The 21,263-nt window shown below is 35.2% G+C and overlaps 1 protein-coding gene across 1 annotated transcript in view; it reads right to left on the bottom strand.

Moving 5' to 3' along the window:
• Window positions 1–21,263, bottom strand: part of ADGRL4 (adhesion G protein-coupled receptor L4) — a 106,766-nt gene that overhangs the window by 45,517 nt on the left and 39,986 nt on the right. Inside the window, exon 3 of the mRNA XM_080799906.1 lies at window positions 5,242–5,394. Coding sequence (XP_080656032.1) covers window positions 5,242–5,394 — 153 coding nt within the window. The remainder of the gene's footprint in view (window positions 1–5,241; window positions 5,395–21,263) is intronic.

Raw genomic sequence — 21,263 nt, 5'->3', positions numbered from 1 at the left:
TGTACTCTTCAGAGATCCATCCTCTTCCTCTCTTTTCTGTATATGTGTGTTTAGAGACTGCCACTCCACACACACATACACACACACATACACACACACGGAAAATAAAGTAGTATACAGTAGTATATAGCATGTACTATACCCAGTGGTATACTGTACCCAAATGGGGATAACACCCCAATGAAGATGTTAACAGACCCATGTGATATCATAAACGGAACAATTTATTTCATGAATATGAAACATATTTTCTGAATGCCCATGTTTCCTATTTTTAGATGCCTTATTTGCTAATAGGAAATGAGGTGTTGATTTCTCTCAATTTTAAAATTATTTGAAGGTGCAGACATTGTCCCAAACCCATCTCTAAGCAACATAAATAGCTTTCTTTTTTAAAGATTTTTATTTATTTATTTGACAGAAAGAGAGAGAGAGAGAGAGAGCACACAAGCAGGGGGAGTGGGAGAGGGAGAAGCAGGCTCCCTGCTGAGCGGGGAGCTCCATGTGGGGTTCCATCCCAGGAACCTGAGCTGAAGGCAGACACTTAACAACTAAGCCACCCAGGAGCCCCAGGAACATACAAATCTGGGCAAACTTAAAGTCCATCCTCTCTCTCTCTTGTGTTTTGGACACAGGGTATATAGTCTTGGTGCTCGTAACCGACTGTGTTTCAGTTTTTCTCTGTGTGTCCTCCACACCCATGGTGCTTGTTGGGTTTCTGCTCTAGTTCAAGCCTTCCTACCACCAGTCACTTAGCCAGTTACTATCCCAGAATGTCAGCGTTGGACCAAGTAGGGTATTTCAACCTCTGAATTCACCAAGTGACAAAATGGTAATCTGTAAAAAGAAAATAAAGAGGTAGTCTCCTGGGAGACCAGCATTCAAAAATGAGGATTATGTAAATTTTTATATTCTGACTCCAAATGTTATATGAGAATATTAATTAACCTACCAAAGTAATGTTTTTCAAATCTTAATCATCCCATCAAAGTCATATTTTCCAAATTGTTTAGACTTTTCTGGCTTATACTTTTTGATTTTATAACTTTTTACTCAAATGTGGAAGTAAGGTTTGCTGAATTTGATGTTCTTCTCACTCTGTGCCTCAGTGGTAGGGTTCACTGAATCTAACCTAGTAAGGGAGTGTCTAACTACCACACTGGCTATGTGCCTCTACTATGGTTAGCATATCACTCTATGCCCCTTGCTACCTAGTAATATAGAGAGAATCATAAAATATTGAAAGAGTATGCCATGCCCAAATGAGATGCGACTGGCTTACCAAAATGAACATGACCGCTATTTTGCAGCAAGATCTATACCCACTTCTCTGGCAATCTCTTGCAGGGCCTCATTAGCTGGGATCTAATAAAAACACTGTGTATCCTTCTTCTTACATGTAAAAGACCCGTAGAAGATTTTAATTCAAGTTCTAGTTATAATACTCATTAGCCTTGTGACTTTAGGTAATACTATACAAATACCTTTTATCTCAAAAGAATTCTATTTTATAACAAAGAGGAAATGTATGTGAAGGCGTTTTGAAGTTGTGCCCAAGATATAATAGGTACAGTGATTCTATTCATATTGTGTGTTTTCTTAATAGCAGGAGCCCTGTGAATATGTAAGTTTGGAGAAAACAGATTGATAATGAGTGTCTCATTAGATTGCCTTGTCTTAGTACTCCCCAGAGATGTAAAGGAGGAAAAGAACCCCTACCACATTTTAATAAAAGTTAAATTGCTATTCTGTAATTATTTCAGTGCAGCTAGAATTGACATACTATTTAATAACTGATCCACTTTTTCTACCACCAACCTAACACTCAGCTTAATACTAATAACTTGATTTTGCCAAACGTAAGCACATCATAACAATCATTTACTTGTTTTGCACATCAAAATATTCACTTGCTCCTTTTTCATTAGTAAGGTTATGCTGGTTTTTCATGTCTACAATGAGCCGACCCAGCAGTAGTTCATCATAATCTTCTTTCAGAACATGATCCTATGATTGTTTTGATTCTTATCATTTTCATCAATAACTGAATTGTCTAATGTTTAACTCACAGACTGTGAAAAAAAGATAACATGTGCAATTACTGAAAGTAATTTACAAAGACAAATTGGACATTAATATTATTCAGAGCCAGAAAAAAAATCTGAAATTATCAGTGTAGCCAAGTCAATAGGACATAGAAAATTATAAGCAGTAAACACTGCTCTTCGGCACATGGTAAATGGGAAGGAGTTCTTGGGTTGTACTCATTTGGCCTTGGAAGAATTCACTGTCTTATTGGATATGTCGGTTTTCTCATTTGTGAAATGTGCATCTGGAACCATGTCTCTTGGGAGCTAGGGAATCTGGAATTCTGTCTTACTGTAATTCCAAGGGAAAGCAAATGTTCAGGGTGCTAAATTTCCATCAAAAACTTCTGCAACAAAATTACCTTCTCTGTGGACAGTAGTATTTGAATATTGACTAAAGTAAAGAATTTTGCTTGGGTTATTTCTTGCCCTGAATTGGGGTTCTTAAAACATTGTCTTTTTTTGGAGGTTCTTAATGAATATAATTACCAGACATGTCAAATTTAAGGATAAGCTAAACTTTCAAATCAGACGTGATACAGTACAAGGTGATATACTAACGTAAATGGAAACAGAATTATAGTTCTCTGCTCAAAGTCCCTGAAGATTATCATAATGCATAATGAAAATTACTATAGGACAAGAGAGGTAAAAAAAAAAAAAGCTATGGTTGTTCTGCTTCTCAAAAAATCTTAATCCTTAAGGACAGTAAGATTGGTGAGACATAACCATTTTCCACGGAATGAGTTTTTCAGTGAATAATCCATCAAACAAAACAGGTAGAAGCGGAAGGACTCAATATTGGGTGCTGGGTTTTAATATAGTTCTTGTGTTTACTGATTACTTAAAAAAGCTAAAAAAGGAATTAGCCAAAACTTAGGCCCATTCCACAGTATCTCAATAATAAAGGAGTATTGGGAGACAGAGTCTGAAATTACAAATAAGTTATACTTCCATAAAATGTTGGCATTCAATCATCTCTGTGTGTGTGTGTTTTCTCTGTGTCTGTGATTCAATTTTTTTTTCTAATACAGAAATTCTCTACTTGTAGGGAACACAAACAGACAGAGAAATATAGCCTTTTGTGAATTGGGGCGTATTAAAAGTAAACACGCTCAGATGAAAAGACAGATGTCTTCCAGAGACAAGAGGGAATGGAGAGCATAGTTAAAATTGTATTAAATTTTAGTGATTAAGATGTTATAAGTTCTGTTTCTTCATTAACTGGAGTATTTCTAGTAAAGCTTAGAGAGCTCTCTAATTAGAACTTAACTAATAAAGGTAAAATGCATAACACACACACACATAACATTCCAAGAAGACTAGCAACAAGAGTAGGGGCTTGAGAAGACAAATAGTGAGGTATTACAAATTTTCTGGACAGAGCTTCATAGATTACTTCCTGAATGTACTGTAACGCTATATACTGTGAAACTTTTTGCTGAAAACACTAAAGATAAAATTTATCCTCCAACACAAGGTGCCTGGGTGGCTCAGTCAGTTAAAGGTCTGCCTTTGGCTCAGGTCATGATCTCGGGGTCTTGGAATCTAGCCCCATGTCGGGCTCCTTACTCAGACAGAAGTCTGCTTTTCCCTCTCCCTCTGCCCCTCCCCCCCAACTCATGCTCTCTCTCTACCAAATAAATAAATAAAATACTAAAAAAATTAACATCCAACAAAAATTGTCCTATTTTCTCATATTTTAAATCCTTTATTCTCATGCAAAAATATGATCCACTGCATTTGTATGATTCAGATCAATGCCTAAGATTTAGATGGCCACCCATTTTTGCCTCCCATGGCTTTCCAAATGCAAGACTGTGGTTCTAACCCTCTCTTTATCCTAAACATGTGAATCTGGAGTAGCCTGCATGTCCCTTGGCTATCAAATGAGAATACATTCTTTTTCTGTTTATATAGCAGAGTAAATGTTATGAAATCATAGGTACATGAGACAAGATAATTTCTTTGATACAGACATTTCACTGATAAAGTTTCTTTGAACATTGTCTCCTAACTTATCATGTGTTAATAATAACATTGTTAGGCTTCTCCTTCGCTTACTGACGAGAATCTCAGTAGGGAACTAATCAAAGGCTTCAGTGTGATCTAAATTAACTTGGATATCTCTCTTTTATCTAACCATGTAAAGTAGAAGCAGCACGTCACCCTTGTCCAAGTTTCATACAGAGTCTTCAGTTCTAGTCTAGTATCTTCTCCTGGCCAATGACTTCACTCTCAGGGCCTCAGTTCGTGTATTAATTCTGCAGATCAGTATCGGCCATAATTAATTAAGTTAGTTGTTGGTATATTGGACAGTTTTGTATAAACCATGATGAAGATGATTTATAACTTGCTTTCAAAGTTTAAATCTTTGGTTCCAGGGAATTTGCCTCTGAAAATTGTTCAACTCTTTGAATTTCCTAAATAATCTTAATTTCTCAGACTATAATCCAAATTCTATAGGATCTGGTATATCAAATGCATGGCCAAATTACCATAGAAGGGCATTTAAAGACTTCTAGCTACTCTCTTTGGATTCAGAGTGATATTTCACATAGGAATTTAGGGATGAAATTATTATCATCCCAGAGGACATTTTAGTAAACCTGACATGATTTTCTAAATAGGACCCTATTTAGAAAGTACAAACATTAGTTTTTCTGAACATTAGTAGTTACATATAATGCAGATCTTAATAAATAATTCTAAAAGCACTGGAACAATTCTTTTATAACTAATGCCTTCCTGAATATTTTCCAAGAAAATGTAGAGCCCATCTCAGAGTGCGTGTTTATAAAAGCATCAATATCTTGCCATGCAAATGATAATTTTTTTGAGTCAACATATTAAAGTGTAAATATTTATTCTGTTGTTTGTCACCATGCTAGATCACATACTTTCATGATTTTTTTTCTCGTAAACTGCTTGATTTTCTCCCCCCAAATATTTTCCTTATATCCTTAGATAAATATTCCATAGTAACTGATTATACAGCATTAGAGAACTAAAAGAATTGAGGAAATTACTAAAAGTATTGCACAACTAGGGTACACTCAAGGATGGGTAGAATTTGGTTCAGATAATATTTAATCTCTAGAGGTAATAAGCAGTAAGAGATAGGTACAAATTTAAGTTAGGTGGTCAAACTTACCTATGCAGATGGTTCCATCATTAGTGATGAACCTGTCCTGGTTACTGCTGGATCTGAAACCAGAGGCACACATACAGTAGTAACTTCCCTCTGTGTTAGTGCAGTTGGCATTTTCACCACAGGGCTGGGTCAAATTTCCACACTCATTATCATCTGTGGACATATCAATTTAAGACATTATTTTTATATAATTGGGATTTAATTTATAATATTTTCCACCAGTATTTGGGAACTGTGACTGTTAAACAGTTTATGGTAATGCGATGTCAATATTTAGGAATGGTTAACAGTACAATCCACATTCCACACTTTTCTTATTTTTATTGATAATGTGACACTTCCTTTGTAGTTGCAAAGCAAAATAGAATCTCTTACTTCTGAAAATCCTGAGCATAATTATTGAACCTATATCAGAACATGTTCTAAATTTTATGTGTAATTTAATAATAATAATGTCAATACATCATACTTCTTTGTAAATTTACAATACTCCCTATAATTAGTCAAAAGCATACCATAAGTTAAAACAGCAGAGATTACAAATTGACATGCTCTAATCATGTACCATTTATTTTTATTATTTATTCCCTAGAAGAATTTTGCAACACTAGGTCGACACCTCTTCACTTATTAATGAATTTATTCATTGAATACGATGTGTGTTTTATTGCCCTATAGAAGAGCATACAAAAAAAACTTATATCATGGTCCATGGTCCTTACCTTCTAGTCTTGTAATACAATTTAACAGAAAATATATAGGTTCACAAGCCCTTTAAAAAATCAGAAAGAAATTTATACTACCTGTCAAGTAAATAAAACAGAAAACAAGGGCTTTTCAGAAGGGATCATAATAGACTGGAGGAGAGAGAGAATATTTTTAGGAGACATTAAATTTTGCAGGTTGAATTACATCTCACAAAAAGATATGTTCAAGTCCTAATCCTGTGTCTTGTGAGTATGACCTTAGAAATGGGACCTTTGCAGATGTAATCAAGTTAAGACGATGTTACACTGAATTAGTTGGGCCCTAATCCAGTGGCTGGTAGCCTTGTGATAAATGTATGGGAAATGTGGACATGAAGACGCAGAGGGGAAGGGTATGTGGAAACAGAGGAGGAGCTGGAAGTGATGCAGCTGCCAAGGGATGCAGCTGCCAAGGGATGCCATGAACAGAAGAGCTGGCAACCACTAGGAGCGAGAAAGAGACAAGAAAGGATTCTTCCCTAGACCCTTTGGAGGGAACAAGACCCTTCCAACACCTTGATTTCAGACTTCTAGCTTCCAGAACCAGGAAGGTTCTGGAACAACTTTTGTGTTGTTTTGAGCCTCCAAGTTTGTGCTAGTTTTCAAGGCGGCCCTCAGAAACTAATGGACCCACACCGGCCAATGCAGGATAGAGAAGCATTGGTTGGAGAGAAAAAAGGTCATGAAAAGGAAGATAGAATATTGAACAAAGATGCAAGCACAGGGTAACTGAAACACTTCTGAAGGTAGAGGGAAGCCAAATTGGGGAGCACAGAGAGAAACCATAGGGGAATCTCTCTAAAAACAAGTTCAAAAAATATCTTTAATTTTCATGCCCCGCTTTTATCAAACCAAGTTTAATTTCTCTTTAAGAACAAACGGTATGATATTTAATTTGTACACAGGCTATTGCAGACATACAGTGGTAACGAAGAGTTGGAGATTTTTCTGAACGTTTTATAAATATGAGTTCATAGGATCCTTATATAAGTTCCAGGAAGAAGGTGCCATTGTTACTCCTTCTAACTGCTGAAGAAAAGAAGGAATAGAGAGAAAAAAGTAACTTGTCAATATCACACAGCTAGTTGCAGAGCCAGGTAGTTTGGTTCCAAAGCCTGTTCTCTTAACTGTTGCCTCCTGCTGCTTCTGTGAGAATTATTTTAAAATGCCAAAATGTATAATAAGAACTTATCAAATGAATTATGGGTCTATTTTGGGAAATGGAAAGATATTGAAGTAGTGATTTCAGAAGTAAGATGGAGACTTTATTTGCATTCTATTTTTTTTTTTTTTTTGAGAGAGACAGAGAGAGCCCTCATGGGGGGAGGGGCAGAAGAAGAGGGACAAGGAGGCTCCCCACCAACGGGGCTTGATCCCAGGATTCTGAGATCATGATCTGAGCTTAACCAACTGAACCATCCAGGCACCCAGACATAGAATTTAGAAAAATTCTATTTTTAACTTAAGTTTTATTTCCACTTACTCATTTGCAATCACTAAGGATATATGTGTAGACATTAACATATGGTAGAAACTAGGGGTGAATTCCTATCGTTTTTCAAGAATGACTATGGACAGGTCAGATAAGATTTTCAAGTTAAGTGCTTTAAATGTATTTAAACATGTTAGAGCTCAGTACAATGAAAAAATTATTTACTGCTATAGTCAGAGACCAAGGTTAGTGTTCCAGGCATCCTGTCACAATAGTTCAGGGACCCAGGCTCGTGCCATCTAATGGCTCTACCACCCACTGGGTCTCCAGGCTCTCTGTATTGATCCAGGTAGGGAGTTAGGGTAGAATAGAGCATAAAAGAGTCATCCATCACTTTGGTCCACATTCTATTCGCCAGAATTCATTCAAAGGGACACATTTAACTACAAGGGAGGCTGGTGGTTAGAGGCCAGGAAGAAGAAAGAAGAGACTTTGAACAGTCAGAGCTCTCTGCCATATTTATTGTTTCACAAATATAGTTGCATTTGAATAATGAAACCAGATATATGTGAATACCAAAAAAATTTACCAAATATAAGAAAATCTAGTTGATTAATAGCAAACATACATAAATTAATTGGAACTCAAAAGGGAAGATAACATTATATTTTTGAAGTTACTGTAATTTCTTTAATCAATAAACATCATTTAAATTAGACATATCCATTGCATTAATAGCTTTTACTCTTCCCTTGGCCAATCATTTATTTTGTATGTTTTTGATTTGTGTTGATATTTTGATATTGTGCCTCTGATGGAGGATGAAAGAGGAACCATGGTTCCTCTTTCTGGACATCTGGACACCTTGACAAGAGGGCACGAGTAAGCAGAGACCAGAGAAATGCATAGGTGGTGAGAGAAGACTCCGCAAGAGTAAATGATGGCCTCATTCCTTTTACTCGGGTGGGGAAAGAGGGCAGAAGAGATTTCATGGAGTCTGGAAGGATGAGGTTTTTGAGCATTACATTTTTATATAGTTCTATTTGGACACAATTTTAGGCATTATGGAACTATTAAAAAATGTTATGGAAGGAGAAGGAACTAATGTAATTGATGTCTTTTCACCTCCCACCTGACTGCAGGGTAGTCCAGGACGCCATGGGGCGTCCATGGGAGCACATTTTAACACACGGTTGTCTGACATGATTACTACCATTCGCTGAAGACTCCCAATGAACCAGGCATTGTACTAAGCACTTTGTATACATTATCTGACACTTGTTTTTAATCCTTATATAAACCTAATGATGCAGACGTGATTCCTATTTTACAAATAAAACTGAAATACAAAAAGTTGGATTACCTTGCCCAAAGGCACACAACTAATAAGTGGTAAAGTTTGATTCAAGCCTGGGGCATTCTGAATGTCAAAGTGATCTCATTTTTCCTAAATACTACATTATAAGAGAGTTCATTGTGGTAATAGCTACCATTTATTGAGTGTTTATTATGTGCTAGTCACTGTGATAGAAAGATTACTGTAAAATGGAAAGTACGTTGTGAGTACCTCAGAAAATTGTCAAGAGGACTAACGAAATTGACGTTCAGACAATTTTTAGAGTGGTGCCTAGCATGTAGTAAACACTATATACAGGCTGCTAATCTCCTTATTTAAGAATACTACTATTGCTATTTAAATTGCTAGAAATCTGGTCCCTGCTTAAAATTCTTAACAGCAACCTGGCCTTAGTGTGTAACGTTATCTCTTCTCTACGTGGAAGGGAGCTTCTAAATTTTGGGAACCGGTTTAAATCACTTATCTTTACACAGGTATAATAATAAAGATATTTGTAGGGAATCTATAATGTATGGTCTTACAATTAGTTTTCCCATAGTTCAATTTTTAAAATTTCAGTAATTTATTTTATTATTTTTTAAGAGTTTATTTGTTTGAGAGAGAGAGAGAGAAAGAGAGAGAGAGAGCAAGCTGGAGCAAGGGGAGGGTGAGAAGGAGAGGCAGACTCCCTCCTGATAAGGGAGACTGACACGGGGGTTCAATCCCTAGACCCCAGGATCACGACCTGAGCTGAAGGCAGGTGCTTAACCAACTGAGCCACCCAGGCACCCAAGTAAGATAAATTTTGAATGGCTTTATATAAACTGTGCTGAAAATGTAATACTTTATTAAGAGGTAATACTTTATTAACATGTCTATTTAATTTTTAATTTATTCTGTACACAGAGATATAGTCTATAACTCTAATGACAGTATATACATATATACTTGGAGCAAGCATATATGTTTATGTATGCATACAAAAAACTAGTTTATTAAAATTAACTGAGAGCAGCTCACAGATTGAACACAATCATCTAAATCAAGTAAAAGAAAAATATTTCATAACGCTGGGTTTGATTCAATCATTTAGTTACTCAAATATTTATGGAGTCTCCTAGTTCCCAAATGTGAATATGGTCTATACTGGGAAATAAGTAAAAATTAATCAAAAAGTCAGGATATGTGCCCTGCTGTCAGAGTTCACATTCTAAAGCAAGTTAACACAGTAGCATATAATTGAGTTCTTATTAAAATAAAAGTTTCAATTTTTATCTCAAAATTTGACTCCTCTTACAGCATACTGGGAAAAGTTTATATTAACTTTAAAAGAAATTGTGCTCTCAGATCAGTTATTGGTAATATAGAGAACGAGGAAGATTGTATCCCTTGTGGTCTATAGCTGAAAAATGATATGCAAAAATACTGAGAAAAAGGACTCACTAGGTCTGAAGCATTGGTCAGAGTCCAAGAAAATGAGACACTTTATATCAACTGATTATGTTTCTAAAAATAAATTAACATGGCAATAAGTTATTGGACTCCAACACATTTTTAAAAGTCTTGGGTAACATTATTAATAGCCAGATAAAAGAGATTAACAATGATTTTTGTGTCTTTCTCTACTGTGTGGCTTTGAGCACTTGACCTCTTAGCTTTCTTATCAAGAATTGGGAAATAAAGGTATTTTGTTATCTCTCTCCCAATCTTCTGGACTGGATATACAATAAGGACTAATTCCCTAATGGTCTGAGTCAAATCTTGTTTCGTAAAATAGCACTTATCTAAAAGTAACCTCCTCTCTTCCCCCAAGATAGTGGAGATAGGCAAGAAATTATCTTCGTGAAGTAATATATAAATTTGAAGTATTTAAATAGCCTTAACATTTCCAGTGTCCAACTTCATAATAATTAATTTTCAAGGAGAAAGTTTCTTTGGATGGATATAATATAGGAAAACAGAAGCCTGCTTCTTTTGTGCTCTAATTTCCATTGTTCAAATCAATTGACCAGTTCTCTTACCCACTCTCTGTAACTCTAAATTTAATCCTCTTTGTGGGATTATAAACTAAATACTTAGATTAGAATATCGCTTGAGAAATTCACTGTTACACCATTAAGTTGGAGATAAAAATTTTTAACATTTATCAAAAACTGTTAAAGAGAAATATTAACATTCCTTCAGCAAAAATCTTTTCATGGTTCATGTTGAACACGCTGAGTTGAGCAGTTGAGAACAAAAGCATCCTCATCCTGTAACACAACAGGATCCATGGCTACTGGAGAAGACGGACAAAGGCCCTAATTCTTAGAAGGCAGGGTGTGTAACAAACACAAGGGCTATTTAGCAGTGCAGTGGTAACTCAGAGAGGAGAATGGTTTCCTGGGCAAGTTTTTAAGATAGAAGGGTGAAGGTTATTTACAGGGAAGGTTTACAAGAGGAGGGGATGCTGGAGCCAAGCATTGAAGTATAAGAATTTAGACAAACTAAAGGGGCTCCCAGTAATCCTTTCAAAGGAAAGAGCTTATCCCAAGGCCTGGAGGCCTACACAAGCTGCATAATTTATAACAGAGCTATGTTGTTGAACACTGGGTATGAGGGTAGAAGGTGAAGGGCAAGACTGTGTGGGTAGGCATGGCCTAAACTCAGAAAACACTTGCTAGGAATTTGGGACTATATTCAGTGAGTAAAATAATGGTCATCATCAGATTTATGTAGTGGAGAAATCTGATTAGATTTGAATTTCAAAACAGGTTTGGGAAGATAATGAAAATTAGCTAAGATCCCAGTAGACCGGGCAGAACACTATTAAGATATGAAGAATTAGCCAAAGCAGAACCAAGGAGAAAGTGAGGTAAGCTATATTTTAGAAATATTTGGAGGGACGCCTGGGTGGCTCAGTGGGTTAAGGCCTCTGCCTTGGGCTCAGGTCGTGGTCCCGGGGTGCTGGGATCGAGCCCCACATCGGGCTCTCTTCTCCATGGAGAGCCTGCTTTCTCCTCTCTCTCTGCCTGTCTCTCTGCCTACTTGTGATCTCTGTCTATCAAACAAGTGAATGAAATCTTAAAAAAAAAAAAAAATTTGGAGGTTAAAAATCAATGATGTGGGGAGAGAAAAAAAAGTGGTTAGGATTAAACTTGATTAGGCATGAACTGAAAATTGTATCAACTGGATAATGGCTATATGTGGATCTTTATATTATTATTATTATTATTTACTTTTGTGTGTTTGGATTTTTGATAATAGAATAATTTAAAAAATATCAGTGGGGATTAGAGATTAATTAGATATGGATTAACTGGAGAGGGAGAAGGTAGGGATGACTCCCAGATTCCCACTGGAAGGAATCTGGCTGATAAACTGATCCATTTACCAAGACAGGGAGAAGCAGAAGCAGAGCTTCCTTTGGGGCTAATGAGGGAGTTTGCTTTTGACCAAGGAAAGATTGAGGTGCCTTTAGGACATTAAGATAGTATTAACAACTGGGCAGTCGATCATGCAGTCATAAATTATTTAATCACGAGGTAACACTCAAGACTCCCTCCTCTTTCAGAGGATGTGTCAGAATCAAGAGCCTGGCGTTCACTCAGCTCTAGTGCAAGTAGCAAGCCTGCTGTCTTTCTTTACACTTATCTCTAGGTGGACCCTGTCTCCTGACTCCTGCTTTCATCTCGGTAGTTTTAATGAACGTGGCTGTGGCATTTTTGCACTCTTGTTTTTCCTTTTGTTGTTGTTGCTGTTCTTTGTATGTTTTTACTTGGGTTTGGCTCTTCTGACCAACTGAGTAATACAGTCCAGAGGTTAGGATGTGAGAACAGAGAACAGGGACCAAGAAAGCCCCTTAGCTTGTTTTCGTTCCCAGTGTTGGCAAGAAGAATCTTGGCAGTTCCAACAGGGTTCAGTCCAGCTTACCAGAAAGCCACACAGGAGTGTAAGTAATAAACAGGTGTAAATGCTAGAATCCTCTCTCAACCTATTTTTGGGCAACGTGTTCCTGTGTTTGGTGGCTAGCTACTCATTTTGTTACTGCAGGCTTATACAAAAAACCGAGATCAGTGTGGTTTATACCTAATAATCTGAAAGAAGAGGGTAAACATTTTTCAGGCATTCTGCTAGTCAGTTCATTTTATTTAATTATTACAATAACACAATGATTGGTATTAACTCTAGTTTACTTATGACAAAGCAAACCTCAAATGGGCTAAATCATGCAGTGTAGAGGGAAAATCTGTTGTACACGGTTTTTATCCTTAAGACTAGCTGGCTCTACCTTATATCTCTGCATTGTACACTGAGGTGTACTTAGTCATAAAGTAGTCTTCTAAACAAGGCACCATTAAAGGGCATCTAATTCTCTAAATTCAAGAGTAATATCGACTACCCAAGTAATAACATGTTTTTGGCAACAAACCATATAATTATATGACTTTCTGTATGATCAAGTAGGATCTTATAAGTTTTTTTTTATGGTTTAATAAGACACTGGCATTCCAGAAGCTGAACACAATTTGTGTTCCATTTTTGTTAATCCAGTGACCTGAGTTAGGGAAAAATAATTAAAAAGAGAAAATATTATCTTCTTTTTGCAAGCACTTGAGATATTATTGGCAGGGCTCATATGGATTATAGCAACTTGAAAGCCACAGAACCTTAACAGCAGCACTGCTTCTACACACATTCTCCCTCCGGACACGATTGCCAGTATTGCTCCGTAAATTTGAACACTAAAATGACTGTAACTATTATGTGACTCCTTGTGAAACAGATCCTCTATGTCAAAGGTGGGGCAATGCCAAAGCTTTACTTTTTTTCCTTCTGTTTTTCTCCCCAAGGCAGCCTGCTGGGCTCATTTATTTCCAGCAGCACTGACAATTCTCTTCTCATACCCAACACTCTAATGAACTTAGAAAAATCATCATTATTAGCCTCCTCAATTATGGACTTACTACGGTTTGTACTCTTCTTGGGAATATTAAGGTAAACATACAGGTAAGGGGGAGAAAAGGTCAAGAGAAGGGAAAGATGAAAGAACGACAGTGGAATTAGAATGGGTTCAGCCAGCCAAGAAAAGAACTGGAGTTATTGCTTCCACACTGAAATGATGTCACTACATCCTCTATCTAAGACGAGGAAAAGAAAGACAGAGTTATATTTGTCTTCCCCTCTAAGAATTTCTCCTGCACCTTAAGTGAAGGCCAGAATACAATACACACATAAACCACCCTTCCACATACACAGAATCACATTTGCAGAATTATTAAGAAGATAATATTAGATAAATATAAGTAATATTAGATGAAAAACAGAAAAATAATATTAGATAAAAAATAAGTAAATCCAGTATTGAAGAAATCCTTTTCACTTTTCCATTGTTGATTATAAAATACATAGTATAAACTCATGTTTCCCATGACCATTGATTGAATAAGTCCAATTTAGTAAAGAAAAGTCAGATATATCAAATGCAAAATGTTAGAATTATCACGGCAAGGAAATTTGGATTACATAAGAATCAAGTCCATTGGGTATTCATTATTTTAAAGAATTTCTTCAATGAAAATTTTTTTTAAACTATTCAAAACTACAAATATCATTTCCAGTTTTTTGAAAGGAAAAGTGTGCCTTTGATTATGGATCAGGTTTTTCCAAGGATGGATATATATATATACAAAATATATAAGTATATATTGTTATATATATTTTATATTTTTATATATATATATATATATATATATATATATCCCCCCAACGGCCCCGCACCCAAGGTATAGAATGGTCTCTGGCTGTTTTTGCATTTACTTATTTTTTGAAGGAAATGTAACACTTGAGAAAATGTTCTTATTTTATGCTATGATCATTTTTGGTTCTCTCTTTGTCAGAACTATTAAAACATACATTTTAGAGCAAACAAGCAAAACTAAGTATAAATAGAGTAGGCAAAAAAAGAAAACAAGCCATCTTATTTTGCTAGACACTGGAAGCCACTTCTCTTGCTCATTGGCTGCAGAGGGCACGATAAAAATCCTCATACATTTATTTCAAATTATGAATCAATGATTCTAATTTTTTTTTCATTCCATTGTATCTATTAACTATAATAGTAAAGATGAATAACACTCTTAGAGTCTTTCTGGTATTTCAGTTATAGTTATAAAATAGGTTTTGAGAAACTAGTTTTATTGATTTTTGTTTCTAATCATTAAAGTAATACATATTCAAGGGGAAAATAAAATCAATGGTAGAAAAACCTTACAAGCTCTCAGACAAAAAAAGTTGCCAGTTAACAAAGGAAAATGATTAAAATAGTATCAGATTCTCACTAACATACCTGAGAGGCGGTGGGATAGCATGTGTAAGTCACTGGGATAAAATAACTGATCCTATAGTTCTCTAGCCAGCTAAAGAAATCTTTCACTCAATACAGTGAGAAACATTTGTAGAAAAGCACGGATTCAGAGAGTAGGTGACCCACCCATGTACTCTGTGTGAAGTAAACATTCAAGATAATGTTTTAATCAAATAATAAAGTAATTCAGTAGATAGGCCTTAACACAGAGGAAGATTAGACTGAGGTGTAATAATGGTGGATATGATCAACCCTACAATATACAAATTCAAATGGATGACCGTAGGATTAGGAATGTTCAAAATAAGAGATAATTGGGATTCTTACATTTACTCAAAGGAAAAGCTAATAGCAGGGACAGAGTTGAGTTCATAGAGTTGGTATCACGTTGGTCAAGGTGAGAATCGGGTACAGTGCACAAGCAAAGCACATTGCACAAAGGAAGTGTTGTTACCTAATTTTAGTGAAGTATAAAAACATGGATTTTATTCTGAGTACCAGGAATAGCTCTCAGGGAGCAAGAATTTCCTACCCCATTCAAGGTCCTTCTAGCTGGATTAAGAATCAGATTGACATGAGGCAGATGAACAGGAGAAAATCAAATTTAATAGTGGGGGAATCCACCCAGACATGGAAATACCAACAACAGTCAGGCAAAAGGAGGTATTTATGTCATTCTGAAATAGAGAGAAGGAGGCTAGGGTCTGGGACTTCAAAGGGAAGGAATGCAATTCAAAGGATGATGAAAAACAGTACATTTTTTGTTGTTTGTTTTTAGATTTCAAGTTTTTATTTAAATTCTAGTTAGTTAACATATATGGTAAAATTGGTTTCAGATGTAGAACTTAGTGGTTCATCACTTTCCTGTATTATACAGTGCTCATCACAACAAGAGCAAATGTTGGATAAATGTTTGTTGAGCCACTCAGAATGAGTGGGTCATAGACGACTTTGATCAAACAAAACTTGCTAGATTCTTCCCTGTCTACCATACCTAGTTTGTAGTAAAAGATAGTTATCCTTGGTGATATCTCTCTTCCTGGAGCAGGTCCTTTATTAAATTCTTTTTGAGAAGTTAAGGGGGAGGTAAAGAGCTTTTCCTGAATCTACTTGGTTTTGACTGCTTTTTAACTGAAAAGAATCTTCACACTAAAGAAACCCCATCTTGGGGCATCCTGCCCTTAGCCCCTATGTAGGAAATGGACTGAAAATTCACAACTGAATTTTCAAAAAAGCAAAGAAAAGAGGGGTGAATAGTAAATTTCGAAGTTAAAATTAAGAGGGAAAAAATGAAACTATAAATAAAATAAAATACCAAATACGAAATAATTTTGCTGGAATAAAAATATTTATCAAATTTACCAACTGTTACACCAAATGAAAGAAATCTATATTTCCCATTATAAGACTCATTTTATTAGGTTAGATTACAGATGAAATTCAGCTATATTTTGTTAATAATTAATGTACTTAAAGTTTAAAGCAAACAGAAAAGAAATCAATGAACCAAGAAAATAGGGATGACACATTTACTATTAAAGTATATACCTGTAACACTGGCAGCCTGACAATCAATGCGATCTTGTTTCCTTGATTTTAAGATGTCATAAATTTAATGACACTTGATCAATGTAATAAAATGTTTTGGAAAAAAAAACCCTATATCCAATCTACACTTACTAAAAGTTTAAACATTTATCCATACAACTACATAGTACTCTCTTTACTGTATCATAAAGTTGACTCTAATCATCTTTCACATTTTATTCTAATATTATTTGGGATTACCTCTGTCACCCAACTGTACATAGTATAATGATGATATGCTACCTTCCATAACTTGGGATTATAACTTTTTCCTCTATATTTACTACATTTAGGTGTGACAGATGGTATTGAAAAGCAAAACTATTTTGTTTTGTCTGAAAAAAATTTTTTTTTTTTTAGTTAAACTAGGATTTTGTTTGTCCCATGTCTGACTGATATTCTTCCTGCTGCCTGCATTGGTGATACCAATTTCACCTAAGTCTTGCACATTTTATTATCCATTCCAAGAGATATGACTGTCTTAATTTCTGAGAAAGAAATGGGAACAAACACAACTTTTATCTCTATCAGTCAATAGTGCATCTTGATATCATACTGGTTAATATGAAAAAATAACATTTGTTTAATGTTCAAATCTATGTTATATTTTAATTTTTGGTGGGGCAAAAGCCTAATGCTCATTTTTCAAATCCTTTATAGTACAGGGCGCAAAGAGCAAAGCCGGGCAGGATTTCAGGCTATCTGCAATCAACATTTAATGCATCCCTAATCTGCCTCAGTTAGCAGCACTGTGTCCTTCTTAGAGATTACATTCACTCTCTGTATTCAACTGTTACTCCTGGGGACACTCATATGTGCTTTATTTATTTATTTATTTATTTTTGGTCTACATCCTTGATCTCTCTCTGAATTTTAATTCAATAGCTACTAGATAGTCCTACTTATCTCTTTCAACAATTCCCTAAATTAACTATAGAAACTTTTAATTTATTACCTTCCTCTTCAAAGATGACAACCATTTTGCCTCCCTCAAGTTCTTTTTATCAACACCATTATTTCATGAGTCCTTGTGCAGACACGTGTTGAAGACACCTTTGATTCCTTTCTCTCCCTGTGTTCTCCATCCAAGCATAAACTTTATCTTGACAATGTCAGGATGACATCTTTTTCTTTAGATATTTGCCATAAATCATATTATATAGCCTTCTAAATTATAGTGAAATGTCATTTATGTATTTTATTTTATGACTAATAAATATATATATACATATATGTATTTATATGTCTGCATAAATGTAACATACATAGTTTTTATTTGTTCAAAGAAAAAAATACAGAAATTTAATTTCAATGATTTTTCCATCTTATTGGTGACATAGCCTTTCAAATCTGACAGACATCTCAAAATGTACAAAATAAAATACAATAACAGTGGGAACATATTTAAAAATCTGTGGCACATAAAGCTAATCAAATAACAAATTTTAATTGATACAAACTGTGGTGTCAATCTGCTTGAGAAAAAACAGCCACAGATGCTTACCTTTTCTTAAGTAAACTTGATATGCAAAACCATGGTATACATAAACACTTGTTTTCCTATTTTATTAATATTAAAACAAGTTTCCCATATTTTATTATTATAAGTTGATGAACTCTCTACCAATACGTCCTCAATTTTAAACTGTGAGAGTATCAAGGAAGAACACCATAAATTATTGATATTTGTATTTTCAGACATTTGTGTATATCTGCTCCATAGTAGATGCACAATAAACACTTGTCCAATAAGGACATCATAATACTGAGTCTTCTCATTTACACCCAGATCTGAGTATGTCATACCCTTTTTCTCACCTTGGTATGTGCTTTGTTTGGTATGCTTGGTGTGTTTATGACTTGGTATATGGTTTGTAAGAGGCAAGAATCATACAAGCAGTCAGACCGCAACAGAGACTATGCTGTTCAGTAGGCAATTCATACTCCGTATTTCCTTTGCCCTGACCCCACTTTGCTCCTTTGTGCCCCTGCATGCTCTTCCTCCCTGATCCCAAACTCCTCTGACTGCCTACTGAGGGGTATGTTCACTTCCAGAGTGCTGCCAAGATGATCTTTCTCTGCCTTTTGAAGTGTCTTTAGTGAGACAGAAACCTCTAATTGCATTTGGATTTTTGAGATCTACTTTGGGACTGTGAAAAATAAATCTTGTATTCCTGTTTTTCATACTAGCAGGATTAAATATGACGTTTGTTTATATTTTGAAGATAAGTCTGCTTTTGTCATAAAGCATGTCACAGAACTATTATTTCATCATTTATGTCTGGCTGGTCCCAAATCATCAGTCACTTCACTGTTTTATAGCATTTCTGAGTAAAAAAAATAAAAATAAAAATAAATTTATACATAATAAAATCATGGCCCCAAGAAATAATTAAAGCTTGTAAAGAAACACTGTTTTATGGGGCATATAATAAACATATGGGCATTTCTTCAATTCTCAGGAGAATTCATTGATTTAAAACTTGTTGCCATTCAAAAAAAGGTGTGAGTAATTTATAGCTCTTTAAATTGAAAATGATACGAGGTGTAATCAAATACCACGCTTCCAACCCTAAAATAATTGCCTTAAGGGTCAGGTAGAAATTGCTTTCCTCCATCAGTTTTGTAGCCTTATACCACTGGTTAGGTACAACTGAGCAGTGTGAAGATGATTTAGCTAATAGTACAGACTCTGGGAAAAGACCTGATGCCTTATTTTCTGGACCAGTGATCTGACCCAATATGGGATGGTAAAACTGATTATATAACTTGAGATACGAATACTTAAGAGCAAGGCAGACTGATTCAAAAACTTGTGTCCAACGTGAAAATGAATGTTCAAGATCAGAGTGATCCTGATATTTCTGTATAATGTACATTCCCTTATCACTCTAGTGCTTTTTCTAGCTCAGAGTATGCATTTACGGGATTTTTTTTATGTTTAATAACATCCCTTTATGACAAGCCACTGAAGTCTTAGAGGTATCTCATTTTTTTTTTCAGACACTATTTCTGATCAAAGTACAAAGCAGAAAATGTTGCAGCAATAACCTTAGAATTAAGTTGTTTATATCTCCATATGTGATGCAAAAGTAAGTGAAAACAACAAGGACATTCTGGGCAGTTTTGATTAGGTTGCGTTCTTGCTATCTACCTAAAATGTTTCATGTTTATTTTTTCCCAGCACTATTGTTAAGCACTGTCATTTTTAAAACCTAATAAAATGCTTCCATTTAAGCCCCCTCCCCTTTTTTTCTAAAATGTTTCATCAATCATAGTAAAACTCTGTTTTGTCATGGGGTAATTGCAAATTGGCAAGCCAAAAAGGGCATCTCCATGTCCTCATCCCCCTTATCTCTACAGTGGGCAGGGATGACAGCCAATTTATTAGTTGAGATATTGTTAAACTCATCCAGTAAAATACTGTTTTCTGCCTCTGTGATGTTTTCTGCTACAGTATCAAAGTTGTTTCTTTCAAAGCCCATTTACAGATGGCTGTGATAGCAGTTAGTTATACCTAATGACTTTGTTGAGCAGACTTACTGAAAATGGGAACATCTTGGTTCTGGCTGAACGACTCACACTAGATATTTTGGGAGCAGAAGGACATGTAATCAGAACAGAATTCTGCTTATTGGTATGTTAAGAAATTTTACAAAGACTTTAAATCGGGAAGATAAGCCCCAGTCCTGGATATATTTATAACCAGTTATATTATTTCAGACAAGTCACACTGTTCTGCGTCTCTGTTTTCTCACCTACAAAGTGGTGATATTAATATTATATTTTCTAAATTTCTGTAGAAGCATTTTCAGCAAGTAAATGAGATAGTGAATGCAAATGGACTTAAATAAGTGAAACTGTGAAGCTATTTTATTCCTAGCTATTTAAATCTTTAAAAATAGAAATTTGCCTAAGTCATAATATAAAAATATAATTGAAGCTTATGATTACTTAGTCCAGAGTTCTGATAAAATCCAAGTATATATTTTGGGAGATCCCTTTTTTTTTTTTAACGTAAAAGCTAAAACTGTTGTATTTTTAAAAATCTTTATAATCATCACTCTTAAATATGACTCAAAAAACCATAATCTGTATAATACTTTGTTCTAAGAGTAAAATTTAAGTGAAAAATCAGCTGATGACTTACTTTTAGCTGCACTAGAAAAGGAGTATTTCCTTTGGAGCTCTTACTCCTTGCACTTGCTTGTTTATAGCAGGAAAACCCTGCATGCTAAGAACAACACACCAACATTTCAGTTTTTATGGCACTCCCAGAGATACCCAAACAATAACATGTTAATTTAAGGGAAAAAATGGAGTATTTTCTAGTCTCACATCCCAACAATTTTGTAACAAACAATAAAATAGTCAACCGAGAGCAAGTATAACTAGAATCCTCTTTTAAATGACCTACTTCAAAGACCAACAGACAGAGAGAACAAGAGGTTATAAGTATTAAAACTGCTGGACCCATTTACATCTCTCTCTTAAAATAAGAAAGTAATTGCTAACACTGATTGAGCATTTATTATTTGCTAGGCAGTTGCAGTACTGTGTCACTTAAATATTAAA

This window comes from Martes martes, assembly GCF_963455335.1.
Source record: "Martes martes genome assembly, chromosome: 4".
Taxonomy (NCBI): Eukaryota; Metazoa; Chordata; class Mammalia; order Carnivora; family Mustelidae; genus Martes; species Martes martes.
The sequence above is the reverse complement of the archived record's forward strand: the minus strand, read 5'-3'. Positions and strand labels throughout refer to the sequence as shown.